Source organism: Diplotaxodon limnothrissa, linkage group LG13, assembly GCF_057381915.1.
Source record: "Diplotaxodon limnothrissa isolate DT_005_m linkage group LG13, D_limnothrissa_male_GT1.1, whole genome shotgun sequence".
In the NCBI taxonomy this organism is placed as follows: domain Eukaryota; kingdom Metazoa; phylum Chordata; class Actinopteri; order Cichliformes; family Cichlidae; genus Diplotaxodon; species Diplotaxodon limnothrissa.
Genome location: NC_140608.1, coordinates 28,109,568 through 28,127,798, shown reverse-complemented (window position 1 = coordinate 28,127,798; position 18,231 = coordinate 28,109,568). Strand labels below are relative to the sequence as shown.

At 39.3% G+C, this 18,231-nt stretch overlaps 1 protein-coding gene across 4 annotated transcripts in view; it reads left to right on the top strand.

The window, feature by feature from the left end:
- Positions 1–18,231, top strand: part of birc6 (baculoviral IAP repeat containing 6) — a 136,615-nt gene that overhangs the window by 108,861 nt on the left and 9,523 nt on the right. For 3 of the 4 annotated variants that reach the window (XM_085368954.1, XM_085368955.1, XM_085368953.1), the window contains exons 65-71: positions 2,141–2,363; positions 3,765–3,910; positions 6,686–6,796; positions 8,089–8,306; positions 10,874–11,035; positions 11,461–11,538; positions 14,799–14,987. In XM_085368954.1, the coding sequence (XP_085225080.1) occupies positions 2,141–2,363; positions 3,765–3,910; positions 6,686–6,796; positions 8,089–8,306; positions 10,874–11,035; positions 11,461–11,538; positions 14,799–14,987 (1,127 nt within the window). Of the gene's footprint in view, positions 1–2,140; positions 2,364–3,764; positions 3,911–6,685; positions 6,797–8,088; positions 8,307–10,873; positions 11,036–11,460; positions 12,009–14,798; positions 14,988–18,231 lie in introns of those variants that run through there. The other variant, XM_085368956.1, reaches the window with a different exon arrangement.

The following is an 18,231-nucleotide window of genomic DNA, read 5'->3' as shown; positions in this document are numbered from 1 at the left end:
GAGTAGAACAGAAAGGACTTGGAAATTTCAATATAAATGTAAAACAGTCTGGGAGCCACAAACAAGAGCGGAGGCTGACACTGTCTCAACAGACCCTTGTATTCGATGGCTTCTGTAAGGTGCTGCTTCATGCAAACAATAACTGAAAATGAGCCCAACACTGAGTCATAAATCACATTTGCCAAATAGTTTATTTTCTAAACAAACAAAACAAAAAAACAAGCGACCTCTTTCAAACACTTTCGGAATCCCTTTCTCCATTCCTGTGGCTACTTGTCATCAGACTTTTACCGAAGGCAGCCAAACCTTGAAAAAGAGACATTGTCAAACACTGTGCTCCTTGTAGCCAGACTGGAATATCTTCAAACATCTTGAAATAAAACTACAAGACTGACTTCACACTGGGCGAAAGAGCTTTTTTGTTAAGTAGCTAAGCATCTAGGCAAGTTCACTGTTATTTATGGTCGTACATATATTCTTACCGAAGACATTCTTCAGGGTGTTTTGGGCTCTGATAGAGGCCTTTATGTTTTCTGGCACTACGCAGTGGTGTGGACTGCAGCTTGATCTTGAGCACTGTGGGTTGCGGCTCCATGAGGTCTCTGGGTTTGTGTGGCCGCTGAGCTGCAAAGCCCTCAGCTACCAGCGAGGTTGAAAAATTGTCACCGCCGTCTCCCCTGGATGCCGACGTGCAGGAAAATGTACAAGTCCGAAAATGTGAGGGTCTACAATCTGTGGCCCGCTGTGCAAACTGGGGTTGTAAAATCTTGTTTTGATGGTAAGAAATTGCCAAATGCAAAAAAAAAACCCAGGGAAGTATATGTTGCCTGTTTTCCCCGAGCTACTCAATGAGATAGCGGTGACGTGGAAAGCAAAGCCATACAGTGAGAAAACACCCCATCGTGGGGAGCTCCCTGCTGGATTGTAAGGGGGATGGAGTCAGTCAGCCTCCGCCAGATGCCGCAAGTGGAGCCAATGGTAGTAAGCCATCTTCACCCGAAGACGTCTCTACCCTCATCGGCTCCATCCCTCCCCTCCAAGACAGACCGTTTTTAGTCTAGCCTTATGGATAAGTGCTACAAGGCAGCAGCTCTGTCGGTAAGAGCCCACAACATCTCCATGGTAATGGCTTACTAAGCTGAGCTAGAAGAGGCCCTGACAGCTAAACCAGATTCCACATCCATCCATCCACTTGTGCTTATCCTTTTCAGGGTTGCGGGGGGCTGGAGCCTTTATCAGCTATCTTAGGGCGAGAGGGGGGTACACCCTGGACAGGTCACCAGTCTGTCGCAGCGTGAACACATAGACAGAGATAACCATTCGCGCTCACGTTCACACCCACATCCACACCTATGGGCAGTTTAGAGTTCCTTTGGACTGTGGGAGGAAGCCGGAGTACCCAGGGAGAATCCACGCAAACACGGGGAGAACATGCAAACTCCACACAGAAAGACCCCGGCCTGATGGTGGAATTGAACTCAGGACCTTCTTGCTGTGCGGCAACAGTGCTAACCACCGTGCTGCCTTCTTGTGAAATTCTACTTTTTTTTTTTTAAATTGTTATACAAAACAAAGTGTAATGCAAGTCTTTGCATTACACTTTGGGCAGGGATAGCTCAGTAGGTAAAGTGGTTGCCCCATGATCGGAAGGTCGGCGGTTCGAATCCACTTAACGGCTACCCTGAGGTACCCCTGAGCAAGGTACCGTCCCTACACACTGCTCCCCGGGCGCCTGCTTAGTGGGCTGCCCACTGCTTCACTGAGTGAATGGGTCAAATGCAGAGAAAAACAAGTAATTTCCCCATGGGGATCAATAAAGTATCCATTATTATTATTATTATTATTATTATTATTATTTGTTATGTTGTTGGAAAACCTCCATCTCCTTTAGGCTACAGGGCAGAAGTCTTTAGTCATTAGTTTGCCTTCACAAGTGTCTGGAAGCTGCAGAAAGGACTCCACTACTTTGTTCATAGGTTCTGCTGAAATATTGAATCATGTCAATAGTGGCAGCACTGAACAGATGGTGAGCAACTTCACAGCAATCAGTTTTCTGGACCATGATGTTGGGAATGGTGACCCTAGATTAGGTTATATCTACCAGCAAACATGTAACGCTGTATCCACGTTGTCTCTACAGTTCTAGATATGGCACGCCACGTCCCCCTCTATCGAGCACTACTGGAGCTGCTGAGGGCCATTTCTACCTGCACGGCACTGGTTCCTCTGCTGCTGCCTCTGACTGGAGACCCAGGCCAGGATGAGGAAGAAGAGGACGAAGAGCATGCTGAGGGCCAAACCTCTGTTGGGATGCTGCTGGCAAAGATGAAAACATGCGTTGACACATACACCAATCGCCTCAGGTGACACAAATAAAATCAAGTGGGAATAACTCTTTTCACCTTAAGAGAAAGCTTTAATGAGTTTAAGGTTTTAAATTTTTAAGTGATCTCAATTATTTAAACCATTTATGGGCTTCTTTTGTTTATTTGTTTTGTTTTCTTTTTTCTTTTTTTTCATTGCATTTTAGATTACAAAAATCAGATCCTTTATGTCACCACAAATTTAAGTTGAATATTGGATGTAGCCAAGACCTTACTATCCCAGTTCTTCATTATCATTAACAAACAATACTGCTGAAGATGGGCTCTTTATCTCTCAAGCTGTATTCACACTTACCATTAAAATGTACCCCAAAAGGGACACTGCCTGTGCTCTGTAAAAAAAAAAAAAAAAAATGTATGTGCATTTTTTATTATATCCAGCACGCTCAGCTCAACCACTGCTGCTGTAAGCTTTTTGACAACATACTGTAGTGAGATTGACACACACACACACACACACACACACACACACACACACACTGTGTACATACATGTCACAGTGCCTTGTTATGAATGATGCATTTGAAGGTATTTTTAGAAAATGCCTGCCATGAATGTTGCAGTAGCTGTCATGCTGCCAGCATAGTTTATTTAACATACCAAGGGGCAGCAAACCTTGTAGTTCATAACAGGTTAGTGAGAGCAAGATAGCTTATTGAAGGCATATAGTGGTTGGTGCAGGTAAGATTTTGAGCCACAGGAGTTTAGAATCCATGTCAGGTGTAATGGGAATGTCTGTGATATAACCTAAGGGACAGATGTCATTTAAAATGACAGACCTTTATTGCATTGCGTTGCCTTTCTTGTGTGGAGCATCATTTTGATGGCCATAGGACATTATACAAGCACAGTACTCACATTCCAGGTCCACACACAAAATAGGGACTTTAATTTTATTTTTTTTTAAAAACTGAAGAAAAATACCCAGGCACTGAGAGTGATCACTTGAACTGTCAGCTGTGTTTCCTAGGGACTTGTCTTCATTTTTAAGTCACAATTCTGGGTTGATGAAAGCAGCTGTTGAGCCCATATATTTGGCAGAATGTAAAATACTGTTTTAAAATGTGCAGAGCAAAGTTCTAAGAGTGGCCATGGAAGAGAAGCACCACACAAACACATTGTTATCTTATATAGCAATTTTATTTTCTTTCAGGGTAAAAATGTGTAAACTGGGGATGGGGATTGTTATCTAGATTACTGACGTGGTTATATTCCCAGAGAAGTGGATAATTTAAATAACAGGCAACAGATCTTAATAATAATAACAATAATAATAATTTATAGCAATAAAACCTGCATCCATATAATCATCTTTTGTTTCAGAAAAATTTCTAAAAAAAAAAACAAGTTATTAAACAGCACAATCTGTGTGTGTTCCAGGTCAAAGAAAGATAAAAGTAAAGGTGTGGCAAAATCAGAGAGCTCAGACCCAGAGCCCGAGGGTTTGACTCTGCTGGTGCCTGACATCCAGAGGACAGCTGAGATAGTCTACGCTGCTACTACAAACCTACGGCAGGCCAACCAGGGTATGTATACACAGCCTAACATGAGGCTTTATTACCTAAAAAACAACTGTGTTTGCCGAGTTCTCATTCTCTGCTCTAAATCTGAAGGCTCTCAGGTCACACTGTTCAGTACATTTAAGTGAACACACCACATACCCAGATTTGTATAAAAACAAGTTTGGAAATCAAATATTTTTTAAAAAATGTGAAGCTCTGAGACGCCCCTCCCTCCCTCCAAATTTCCCGTGTCACAACTTGAGCTGAATGATTTTAGCAGGTGCCAGATCTATTGTCTTTAGCTTATCAAAGTCTAAATGACTGACTGCAGCCCGACAATTTAATTTCAATCAAGGACACCATTGGACTGTTATTGAAAATTTGAACTTGACCAAACTGTCTGAAACTGCAGGTCACATTCACTGTTATCTAAATCTGCTTCTAATGTTACCCTGTAGCTTTTGTGGTGGATGATGGACTATATGCTACTAAGATAAGATAACCTTTATTAGTCCCACACGTGGGAAATTTGTTCTGATGTCTTGTTTAAATTTGCTCCACATTCCTTGGCCTATGTTTTGTTTTGGGGTTTTTTTTTCTCCCTCCTCCAAGGTGGGTTCTGAAATGTCGTATGAGCCCTACAAAGATAAACAGTCAGTTAAAATTGTAACACAAGATTCAGACTGAAGAATAGAAAAGGCCAAAGTACATATGACCTAACATGTATAAGACATCGAAAAATAAAGAGAGACAAGTCATTAGCCATCTTAAGGTAGCAGTGCCATCAGTAAAATGTCTGTGTCATGATGAAGCATGACACATTTCCTGTTTCTGCTGCTTCACAGTATTACAATATTAGGTTTCTCCCACCCATCCATTTCTTGCTACTCCCTGCATTAAGTTTTTATGCTCTGTCTACATAAATTGGTCATCTAACTGAGCACTTAGGTGGGGAGCTGGCTATTAGACTTGATGGAAGTGTGCATGTGAGGTAGGGGGCTATAGATAAAGATTAATGTTCTGTCATTTCATGTAAAGAAATCCATATAGCAAAGGGCTCTATGATTACCAGTTATGCAGAGTTGTCCAGTGTATAGCTTTGCAGCATTAGTGCACAATACATGAATAATCTTTTAATTAGTGTAGAGGCTTTAAGAAATGTCTCTGACATGAGTTACCATCCTCCTCTGTTTTGATTATATTGACTGAGAAGAGAAAAAGTCCCTTTGAAGTGTTCAGTTATCTGAACAGGCCAGATAATGATATCAGCCACTGCTCTCTACAGTTTGTATTCCTCCAAGATTCAATTGCAGTTCTGTTTGTTAAACATATCCTTATGGAAAAATTGTATAATATTCTTTCTTGAGCTTGTAAATAATTGTCTCGCAATTGATGACTGTTGATGTGCTTGAGAGCAGGAAAAAACTGTGAATTTGATTTAATGGTGGAGGAGTAGAGTACTTTTGAGCATATTGCAATTATAGGGTTCATGTCTGTTAGCACACCTGCAGAAACCCTGAATTCTAGGTTCTATTTTAAAGCTTTAGATAATCTATTCCACAGAAAACATTGGCCAATCATAGATCTTTTAAGTAAGAGGGCAACATTTTCTGTGGAATAGGTTGTCTAGATTATCTTTTACATTCTGTAAAAGATCTGCATATTCATCCATTAAGTTGGTCTTCGCCTTTGAAATCTTCCAGGACAATTAGCTGTGCCTTTGCTCTATAGAGTAGGCAGACAAAAAAAATTTGAGTCTTATATTGTAATTATATTGCTGCTGTTGCCACTATTTCCTTTTTACACTTAATCTCAGCAGTGGAAATGGAGAGCATAGCCTTTGACCCATTCTTGTTTTTCTCGTAAGTTTTATCACTTCTATCATTTTTCCTGTGTTTGTGAAAGCTGCTGAGATCACCTCAGTGGGCCAGCAACTATGAGCCTGCCGCTGAATTGTAAAATATTTTGTCACAATACTATTTAATTGCCTTGTTGCTTATATGTCTTGGTAGCTAGGTGAAGACAGTATTATTATGCATTAATCTCAGAAAATACAGTTACTAAATGTAACACTAATAGACGTAATGTATGCTGATTGAAATTCAGTATTTATCCAAAAGTCTTAGAAATAACTCATCCCTTTATAGCGCCTTGAATTAAATAAACAAGGCTGAATAACTGTATATAATGCAATGTAGGTCAGTGACATCTAAAATTGAAGCCTCCAAACTGAATTGACTTAACACTTCAAACTAAAACTGAATATTGACTAGAACCTTAATGAAGCAAGAATTTATTACAGAACCTTTATGTTTGAATGTATTAGTTTTAGTTTGTACCTCATCAATTTCCATTTGTGAATGTAGCAGGACATAATTTATATTGCACTTCCTCAGTCTTCATTTGAGTTAAAGGACACTTCATTTCTAAAGGGACTCTTAGATGCACAGAAAATATCCCTTTGTTCAGTGGTCCTGGCTACATTGGTCAGACACACACAAACTGTGCACCAAATGGATTTAGTTGCATTGGTTTCTGAAATCCCATTTTGAAGCCTCTAGCTGAGTATTTGTCATTGTCGTCTTGGTGTTTTGAAACCAGATGTGATAAGTGAGAGGTAGAGTTGACTTTTATTATTAACTCTCAGTATATAACAAACCTGTTGGGCATGTGGGAGGTTTTGGTAAAGATGAGCACAGTGAGAAACACCTAAACATAAAACACACACATTCCTAGGTCTTTTTCCTTATTCTGGGCTTTGATATTTTTGCTCCCTACTCTCAACCTTTTCTTTACCAGAGAAGAAACTAGTGGAGTCTTCAAGGAAGGTGTCAAGCCGGCCGAAGCCCCTGTCCGTACTCCGCTCTCTGGAGGAAAAATATGTAGCTGCCATGAAAAAACTACAGTTTGGTGAGTTTCTATCAATCAGTAAATATATACACACAAAAAGTGATGCACCATTCTGCTATAAATCTTCTTGTTCTATCTCATGTCTGACATGCTTACTAATGTCTTCACACCAGTATTCTGAAAGGGAAGCAGAATCAGGCTACTTTCCCATCCAGCTGATCTCTTTTGTCTTGTCCATCACTCTCCACTCAGCCATGTCATGATTAATTACACTGTTTTTGCTGTCTTGCAATTGATTTTGTAAGCAGGTTGATGTCTGAGGTCATTGTAAGTGACTTGACTGTAAACAGTGTTTGGGTATGCAGACAGCATAGAAATAGACAACTCAAGACAGGGTGGCTGTTTCATCTGAATGTTTCTCACGTTATGACTCAAGCTGTATATTGTTTAAACAATATACAGCAATATCTGAGCTTTTTTTGTAGCATTTTAGCTATAAAAGATATTGCACTTGTTCAGTAACTTACACACTTTTGTTTTTTGTGGTAAAAAAGTACAGTCAGATCGGGAGTTAAAAATAAATTCAATGAAGGTACAAGAGACTTGTTGCATAAGGATGTTAATAAAAATTGTGTGCAGTATGTGTCATTTTAGCATTTAACTAAAAAACAGTTTTTCTTTTATATTTTGTTTTGTTACTAATCCCTGTTATTACCAGTTTATTCACAAGAAGTTCACATTCCTGGCCATAAAGCACAAACATCGATGTCAGATCAGTTGGATCTGAGATCTTAAAAAAAATAATAAATATATTCGCTATGAGACTTGTTACAAGTACTTGTTACAAGTATGCTGACAGTGAGCTAACCTGGGACACACAGAATTCATTAGCCTTTTCTCTGGAAGAGTCCAGAGTTTTTAGTGCTAGCAGGGCTGCTGTGTCCATTTTATTTTATTTATTTATCTTTTTTTGTCATGGTTCTATAGTGTCCATCTTTCGGTGTGTGTGTGTGTGTGTGTGTGTGTGTGTGTGTGTGTGTGTGTGTGTGTGTTGTATATGTAAGTGAATAAAAATGAATATAAAAGATCTGATTAATTCTGGAATGGAGTATGAGGTTCATAAACTCAGAACAGCAGGTCGATCTTCCTGTAACGGGTAACATACCACGACCACAAACAGTATTTCATCTCCCTTTATTGCTTTAATTATTACCGTGAATTTAGATTGCATTTTATCTGTTTGAATATGGCTTATAAAAGAAAAAAACTCCATTTTCACTTGTGTTTATAATTGGGTTGAGCACAGTAATGCGCTGAACTTATCCTGACCTGTGTGTCTGTTCTCTGTCCAGACACCTTTGAAATGGTATCAGAAGATGAGGATGGAAAGCTGATGTTCAAGGTGAACTACCACTACATGTCTCAGGTGAAGAACGCCAGTGATACAAACAGCGCAGCCAGATCTCGCCGCCTTGCCCAAGAGGCTGTCACTCTGTCCACCTCTCTGCCTCTGTCTGCTTCTTCGAGTGTCTTTGTCCGTTGCGATGAGGAGAGGCTGGATATCATGAAGGTAATAGAGCTTATCCGCTATTTTAGGCTTAGGGCTACAGATTTATAGCAGGCTACGATGACTTCACACTGCATGATAAGAATACAGAGGATACATTGTGTGTTGTAGTAACTGTTTTGATTGAGAATGCACTCTGGGTTTAGTAGAATCCACTCGTGTGAGAAGTGGGTGAGTGAATCAACACTCCCAGGATTTTTGTGTGCTGTTTTTCTGTGGTGCTCCTGCCATATGAGTTGTCATCAGCAGCTCTTAGTCATTCCCCTAGTGACATTTGATAAATGGCTCTTACACCGCAAGTTGATTAATGGCAAAGTCTCCTTTGCTAAATGTCAAAATTCTCATCTGTTTAGCTCCATTTTGGCAGGAAAATATTCCAAATAAAGACGCAGCATACTAACAACAAAGCTGACATATGATTAAAACACTGCACACAACAGTGCAACATTGACATTGATTAGTCAAGAAATGCAATGGATGGATGTATATTCTTATCTGTAATCACAAACTGAAGTAAGAAAATATCTTTGACCTCAGTTAACGCCCCTGTTATGCAAACATGTTCAGAATTTACCAAAATTAACTTCCCCCTATAATAGCATGGCCCAAGGAATAGCATGAGCAGAGAGGGACAGTGGCTGATGAGGTGGAAACATCAAGATCTGTGAGGGGTCAGTACATCCTAGTAGCTCACCCCACATCCTTAAATTAATAACCAAACAGCCAACTGCATTTATTCAGCACTCTCCAGGTGGCACAGTCAGTTTCAGTCTCAAAATGCTTCCACACCAGATTTACTTGACTTTGGTGGAAAGTGCAATGAAAGTGATGTGCCTGAATGTTCATGTCAAAATAACCTTAATGCATGAGTGGCACCCAGTGCCCTCCAGAAATCTTAGTGTAGCTGCTACGTAATCTCAGTGTTACAAAACTCCTAACACTACTCAAGACCAATGTGGTCGTTTGCACAAGGGTCAGGATGTTCGCATTATGAAAGGAAAACACGTCTACCTTACTTAGGACTAGAATATGCCCGATATAAATTCAGTGAGCACTTCAGTATGTGAATAGAATATCTTATGCAATGCACCTGCATAGATATGTTCACTAGAGGTATTTAGAAGTTCTTAGTCCAGACTTGGTCCAGCAGCACCATACACCTACCTTTAATTGAGGCATTAATTCAAGCACTTGATAGTGAGGTTGAATAATTTTCCAAGAGGAATGATAGAAACTCATAAAAGAAAGATGTGCCAAGGTTGAAAATTCATTCCTAAGATGACTTGAGGTCATTGAACCCAAAGTTGTTCTGAAGTCCTTGATTTCAATAGAATATTTAAATCTTTTATCTGGCCCATTGTTGTAGACTATTTGGTCCCTATACGTACTACTGTAGTGACTTGTGTTGTTCAAGTAGCCAGTATTAAGTAGGACGTTAACCCAGTGGGTTTTAGACTGCTAGAGGTGCCCTTGGTTGCCGATTCTGTTTGTAAACTTTTGGACTTAATTTGTGAACTTTAGACAAGGGAAAAAGATTCAGTGGTCTGGGAGTCATGTCATTGCTTTTTGCCAGTGATGTTGTTTAGATAGAACTTTATTAATCCCTCGGGTAGGTTTCTCTGGGAAATTCAGTTTCCAGTAGCAGAACACTGACAGAAATTGCACAGTAAGAAATCAGAATAAAACAAAATTGGTGAAAAAGTAAGTGTGTGTGTGTGTGTGTGTGTGTGTGTGTGTGTGTGTGTGTGTGTGTGCATGCATATATTAGGGGTGCAACGATATTCGTATCGATATTGAACCGATTGATACAGTGCTTTCGGTTCGGTACGCATATGTATCGAACAATACAAATGTTTCAATTTATTTTATCAACTTCTGACGATGCTGTCTGTGTTGAGCGCTCAGTGGATCTGTGCTCGACAGTGCAGCCTAGGCGGAGTAGTCGAACGCAGATCCACTGAGTGCAGGCAAGCTAGCAATGAAATATACTCATTAATGAGATGTAGCAGCCAAATGGTCTATGGCACAGTATATTGCATAGTGACTGCTTAGTTGTCCCCGTTGTTTGTCAGTGTTATCAGCCAATATCCTTGTTGTTGTGGTAAAGAGAGCTTTAAACATGAAGGCAGGATTGTTCATTTATTGGGCAGTCAATGTCCCTGCCCTCGTCTGTGTTTATGAACTGTGCTGTGTGAAGCAACTCTAGTTAAACAGCAAGTCTACTCAATATCAATTAGACATTATATTTATGTTTGTTATATTTAGGAAATAAATCAGATTTTGCCACAAATGCTCAGCAGTGAGTACTGTAGTTAGAATTCTCCTCTAATTTTACCCTTTGGCCTGTTTGTAATTACTTTGTTGCAGCTGTGAAACAGCATTAGCTGTGTCTGCGCCATTTCTCCATTAAAACTTTGCACTTTATCCATTTGCACTTTTGTTAAAATCTAAATTTACTGTTATCAGTACATTCACCTTTCTCCAATTAACCCTCTTTCAGCGTGATAATGACTAAGCTGATAACTAATCTTTGTTTATATTTAAGCTTTCCCTTTTGTTTGTTTTCATAGGTTCTCATCACTGGTCCAGCTGACACACCATATGCCAATGGCTGTTTCGAATTTGATGTTTATTTTCCCCAAGACTATCCCAACTCACCACCTCTGGTCAATCTGGAGACCACTGGCGGACACAGTGTGCGCTTTAACCCAAACCTCTACAATGATGGCAAAGTAAATGTATTTTTTTTCTTCTTTTTAAAATGTGTATTAATTGCAAAATCTGCCAACCAATTCACTGAATTCTCAGAATTTTGGTACTGTAAGTAGAAGAAACAAGCTGTGCAGATAATCTGATTAGATGGTTGAGCACTTTGCTGTGTGTGTGTGTGTGTGTGTGTGTGTGTGTGTGTGTGTGTGTGTGTGTGTGTGTGTGTGTGTGTGTGTGTGTGTGTGTGTGTGTGTGTGTGTGTGTGTTCACTGAAACAAGCTTCAATGAATATCTGAACCACTCTATAGATCAGACAATTTGCCCACATCCCATATTAAGTCTGAGAGAGGGGTAACAAAAATCTACTGGACTTAAATATTGTATGTTTAACATTGGTAATACACATGGATTTTGGCACATAATGTTTTGTTTGTCTTTTATTAATCAGGTTTGTTTAAGTATCCTCAACACATGGCACGGGAGACCAGAAGAGAAATGGAACCCACAGACCTCAAGCTTTTTACAGGTAAGATGGTTTTCCATCATAACAATCACCTGTATCAATGGATCAGCAGGCTTCTGTCTCAGTCTTTGTGTCATAGGCTATAGTTTATTAGGAACCTTGTATTAATGGCCCTGGGGTTCTGACAGCTACCATGAAGGATTCTTTTTAAAGTTCTGTTATTATTTTTCTTTATGACTGTGTGGGTGTTGATAAACCAAACACAAACCACTATCATTTCAGCCTCTGGGTTATGCCTGCTTACACACATCACTCATCTGGAAGTTGCAATCAGTTGGCATGTATGCCCAAGATGCCATCTGTCATTAGACTTGATTTTGTAGACTCTTAATCTGAAATGTTTCTAATTTTAATTTTATTTCTTTTTTTCCCCTTTTCGTTAAACCTTTCTTTGGATGTAGACATAAAGATGCCTCTCTAAAATCAGATGTAGATGAACTGAAAATTCGATATCATTCATTTTGAAATAGGATTAGTAATAAAGGTTGATGGTCTGCATGTCTTTATTTCTTGATGTGTTTGCTTGCTAGAAGAATTTACTGGTGTTTCTTTCATGTGTGTGCATATACCAGTGACAGTATTGTTTCCAGTACTCCTCTTTCAGCATAAAGTTCATAGAGCAGTAATAAATCTGAAAATTAAAATGGTATGGTACCAAACTGATTATTGAAAATTTTCCTGCCAGTGGTGTCATCCAATGCCCTTTTACTGGTCTCTCTGAGAGAACTGGCATTGACAGGCGCAGCAGTGTTCCACAAGCTGAACTTTAGCAACTAAGAACAGTGTGATTACCGCAAGAAACAAAAACAAAAAAGTATGTGCTCAGGGGGTTTTACAGGGGGTCATGTATACATACGACTATATATGGGCTCCATATAAACTGTGAAAATACACATACACACTATTTTGTTGATTTATGATCAAGTAGCCCAGGCCAGGTACCTTTGCAAGATTTGGCCCAGAAATGTTATATCCTAAAGGATCTGTATTGAAACAAAGTGTGTTTTAAAGCTGTTATTCAAGAAAATACAATGATGAGTAATCCACATAAAGACTTATTTTAAGTCTCAAACCTAGCATAGTTATTATTAGCCCTCCTAGTGATGTATCATTAAACATTTTTCACTTTTCTTTAACTGTATATTGTTTGCCATCGATGTCCCAAAATGTATAAAATTAATATTTCTCAATTGGAACCATTAGTTTCTATTTAGGAAAAACGTATTTGGACTTGAATCTCATTGTACAGGGTGGGCCATTTATATGGATGCACCGTGATAAAATGGGAATGGTTGGTGATATTAAAGTCCTGTTTGTGGCACATTAGTATATGTGAGGGGGCAAACTCCTCAAGATGGGTGGTGACCATGGTGGCCATTTAGAAGTCGGCCATCTTGGATACAACCTTTTTTTTTCAATAGGAAGAGGGCCATGTGACACATCAAACTTATTGGTAACGTCACAAGAAAAACAATGGTGTGCTTGGTTTCAATGTAACTTTATTCTTTCATGAGTTATTTACAAGTTTCTGACCACTCATAAAATGTGTTCAATGTGCTGCCCATTGTGTTGGATTGTCAATGCAACCCTCTTCTCCCACTCGTCACACACTGATAGCAACACCGCAGGAGAAATGCCAGCACAGGCATCCAGTATCTGTAGTTTCAGATGCTGCACATCTCGTATCTTCACACCATAGACAATTGCCTTCAGATGACCCCAAAGATAAAAGTCTAAGGGGGTCAGATCGGGAGACCTTGGGGGCCATTCAACTGGCCCACGACGACCAATCCACTTTCCAGGAAACTGTTCATCTAGGAATGCTCGGACCTGGCACCCATAATGTGGTGGTGCACCATCTTGCTGGAAAAACTCAGGGAACGTGCCAGCTTCAGTGCATAAAGAGGGAAACACATCATCATGTAGCGATTTCAAATATCCAGTGGCCTTGAGGTTTCCATTGATGAAGAATGGACCCACACCAAACCATCACTTTTGTTGTTCCAACAGTCTTGGAGGGATCGTGGGAGATGGATGGTCTCGTAGGGTGTCTTGCATTGAAATCTGCTGCAATGACCCGGTTACTGCGTTCACCAGATATCAACACAATTTCGATCCGCTCCAAGATCCAAGATGGCCGACTTCTAAATGGCCACCATGGTCACCACCCATCTTGAGGAGTTTGCCCCCTCACATATACTAATGTGCCACAAACAGGACTTTAATATCACCAACCATTCCCATGTTATTACAGTGTGTGTGTCAGTACAGTTGTCTGGACTTTGCTGAAGCCTAGATTTTGTTTATTTCAAGCTAAATAATTATCTTACTCTTGTAATTTCTTGTGTTAAATTCAGTCTGCTACATTGTCTATGGATAAATACATATGTCCCTAAACATGAAATGTTAACACATCCCTCAGATCATTATTTGACTGAGACAAAGATAAGTGGAAGAGAATGAATCGATGAATGGATGATGTCTTTTGATTATAATGTGTGATCAATATTGGAAAATATGTTGAAAAAGGAGACCGGAGTTGGCTAGAATAAAGTGGTCATCATCTGGAGTGGATTTTGGCTCTGAAATTAGGCAGCCCAGTTTAAGAGGAGCAGACTGTATCAATTGAAGGTCATTGGTATCAACTTGATGGAGCATTTTCAAGTTCATCCAGCTCCACAGTGGCTCAGGCCAGCAGGCAGGCCTCCAATCACAACATCGTCATTGTTGGTTATGTAGTGGCTTGGAACAGACAGAGCAATGCAGGAAGATGTCCTTAGTCTCCTTGAGACAGGCCGAGGCATTAATGGAGCTGTTAATAAAGATATATTGAAGGCTGTATTTTTATGGGGCCAAAACATCCCTTGCTTTTGTCAGACTCTTAAGTGTACACCATTGCCAAGATCAATTCATATGTTGAGGACACTGAGGGGATTTCAGGCTCATTTTGTCAGTGTATCAGGATTATACCTAACTTGGTTGTAAGTCTTAAAATGTGTTTGTTTTTTTTTTGGTTTTTTTTCTTCCTAGCTTATCTGGAAGCTGCACTAAGCTATTATTACTGTTATTGTTGTTGTTATTATTATTATTATTGTGGTGGTGATGATGATGATGATGATGATGATGATGATGATGATGATAATAATAATAATAATAATAATAATAATAATAATAATAATAATAATAATAATAATAATGCCTGCAATTGAAATCCTGAATCACATTTTCCATTTTTCCCATATTTCCTTTAATTTGCAAACCAGGTGCTAGTGTCAGTGCAGTCCCTTATCCTGGTGGCTGAGCCTTACTTCAATGAGCCAGGGTATGAACGATCTAGAGGAACTCCCAGTGGCACCCAGAGCTCTCGGGAATACGACGGCAACATCCGACAGGCCACTGTCAAGTGGGCCATGCTGGAGCAAATGCGCAACCCTTCTCCATGCTTTAAAGAGGTAGGGACCATTGTTTTTTACACTTAAACCTTGTTCTTCAATTTGCTTTAAAAAAAAAAAAAAAAAAATCCTTCTGGTAGAAAACAACACAAAAACTGGACCCAGGTGAGTGTCGACTTTGATGTTGTTTGGATGATCAGTTGTCATATTTTCTTGTTTTTAACACCAAGCTAAAAATCACAACTAATTCTCAAAACCTAACTCTACCCTGAACCCAGTTCTAGCCGCTAATATTGAATAACGTGAAAACTGCTGGCTGACACCAGATCCAAAGATTTCTCCCCAGACCCAGGCCCCTTAACGTTTGTAGACTTGGACTCAGTTTGAGTATTAACCCTGGTATTCACATCAATGTACTGAGCAACTACTTTAACCCAGACAGCTTAATTTACTTTTTGATCTCGTGCTTCTATTTATTATTATGTATTTTTATACTAAATCTTATTTTTCCTTTATACTTCTGTAGTCAATACAACATTTTGGATGATTCATCCTCGTAGTAGATTGGTTACATGCCTCTCAGCATCACATTTGAAAACCGAAAACAAAACCTCTCTTCCCCAAGAGCCATTTAAAAACAAATAAGTAAATAAATTCCTTTCACAAGAATTTCTTGGTGGATCGCAGCATCTGGAGGTGGGCCTGCCTCTCCTCCCCCCTCTCTCCCTCAGTTTTTTGATTTCCTTGCAATGTTTTAAATGGCCTGTGGTGAGACAGACAGTGCAGGGGAGGATAACAATCTTTCAACCTGCTCATCCAAAGCAGGCTCATTCAGAAATGTCAGGAAAGCAAAATGAAGGAAGAGGAGTGCTTTAGAGATGAAAATGAGAAAGGGAGAAATGAACAGAGGGAGAAAAGGAAAAAAATCCCATCATCATGATGACACTACATGAGAAAAACAGACTAAATGGAACAAATCTAAATAAATATATGGCAGGCGACCACACATTTTACCTTATACTTTACTAACATAAAAATTTCTTGCTTGAGGAAATGTGGAGTAAATGTTAGTCATGAATGGGATGGACATAACGATACTGATAATGAACAATCTGTTCAGAATGTTAGGATTGGAATCCTGTTTTATTTTCCCGTCTCAGGAGAAGAAATATAAGAAATTCAGAAATGATGTTTGTGCTTTTTTTCTGCTTTATAAAGAATGAAAACTGTTAGAAATGTCCCTGACCTGTATATTCAAGTTGAAGTTCATACAAAAAATGCATTAAACATATTCAGAATTTCTTCATTCGAGTAAAAGCCAAATTGTCTCCAGTTGAATTTGTTTTTAAAAAAATACCTGGACCAATTTCACTAAATGGTTTAGAGAGGCAGAGCATGATGAAGAGAGAACACATTACATTTTGTTGTTGATGTTAAAAGGACATCCTCTGAATGCCCTTCTAGTAAGAATGATTAGAGCTAGCAATGAGCTTTCAGCTTTAAAGATGCATTTCTCTCCTTTGGTAAATGTTCAGGATAATTGGACATCATTGGACAGACCAGAGGCTTGGTGTTTATTCATCGTTTGGCGGGTCCATTAACCTGAGCAGTATGAGTTGAGAAATCACACATTCTGCCTGTTAATGCATCATACAAAAATTACACACCACACAGTAAACCAATTCCATCCATCCCTTGTGCCCTCTGCTCTGTCAAGAGTGTCACTGTGTGTGAAGTCACACTTGCCAGGTGCCAAAAAATTATATAGAAGTGGCAAGCTTTGGGACACACTAGCCATTTCTCTGGCAGAAATACAATCTTCAAATTCAACATCTCAAATAATTTATACTGCCATCAGTTGGATCTATTGAGATTGTATCCATCATATGTTCCTTGTCATTTTCATTCAGGTGTTTCCAATATGCTTCAATTGCCTAATATTCTTTTGACGTTGTTCTTTCTTCTTCTTTTATCATTAGAATTTATAACAATAAAAAGAAGATTTTCAGGCATTTCTTAACAACATGCACGAGCTAAAGCTTTCTAACCAAGTAGTTTATTCCATATGTTTCTTCCATAAAAGATGTGTTCCATCTTCAGAGTGTAGGTTTTAAGTACAAGCTTAGTGTTGGAGGGTTTTATTACCATCCTACCACTTAAGGCTATTTGGATTGTAATGGCTTAATCTGGCAGACCCTCTAGATGAATATTACACCACTAATCAGTATGCAGTAGGCATAACAACCACCACTGATTGGTTTGACTAACTTGCTAAATTAATGTTAATTACCTGTGGCATATCTGGTGGAGTCAGCATCACCCTGGTTTGAAGTTTCACATTGTTAATAGACTCAGTGCAGGTTTACAAAACTCTTTGTCATATTGAAATTTTAATTTAGAAAAAGTTGTTCAAGCCCAATTTGAGTAACATTACCATAGAATACATCTGCTACAAGAAAAACATGTTTCGGTTTGAGAGTGCACAGGAAAGAGAGTAGAAGACATGCCAAAAAGACCAACGTGGGACCCTTCACCGGCATTTTAGTAAATGAGTCGTCTTCTCAACTGGGTGAGCTGTACCAGTACCCAGTACTCATCTTTTTTTTTTTAATCAAATGGCCAGAAAGACAGAAAATACCTTGTACTCACATAAAGTAACACTTATGACTATGGAAATGCTTATGTACACAGTCATCCAGCAAACATGCCCAAAGATTTGACTTTTAGAAAACTGTACTGTATAAAATCAATGATGTTTTTTTGTTGTTGTTATGTTTGTTTGTTTATTTATTTTTATCCCTGACAACATCCTCTGTCACATCAACCCTCTGAATGTCCTCCTACAATACAATAATCCATACATTCCTCTTTTCTTCCTGCTCGCAGCTCTGTCTTCTACATCCTTTGTCCAGTATATCCACTGTCTCTCGTCTATACATGTCCAAACCATCACTATAATCTCACCCTTGGCTTTGTCTCCAACACACTCAACCTGATATGCCTCTGATATGCTCATCTTTAATCTTGTACATCCTGGTCACTCCAGATGGAAATCTTAGGCTCTTCACTTCTGCCACCTCCAGCTTGGCCTCCTGTCTTTTTGTTAGTGCCACGGTTTCTAAGCCATAGACCATGTAGGTCTCACTACAGTCTGTCCTCCTGTCACAAATCACCCCTGACACTTATTCACAGTGTATTCTGTTGTGTTTCTGCTGACTTTCATTCCTCTCTAGGGTCTCATGCACTTGCTCCCTATGTCCACTACAGATCACAATGTCATCTGCAAACATAATTGTCCACAGAC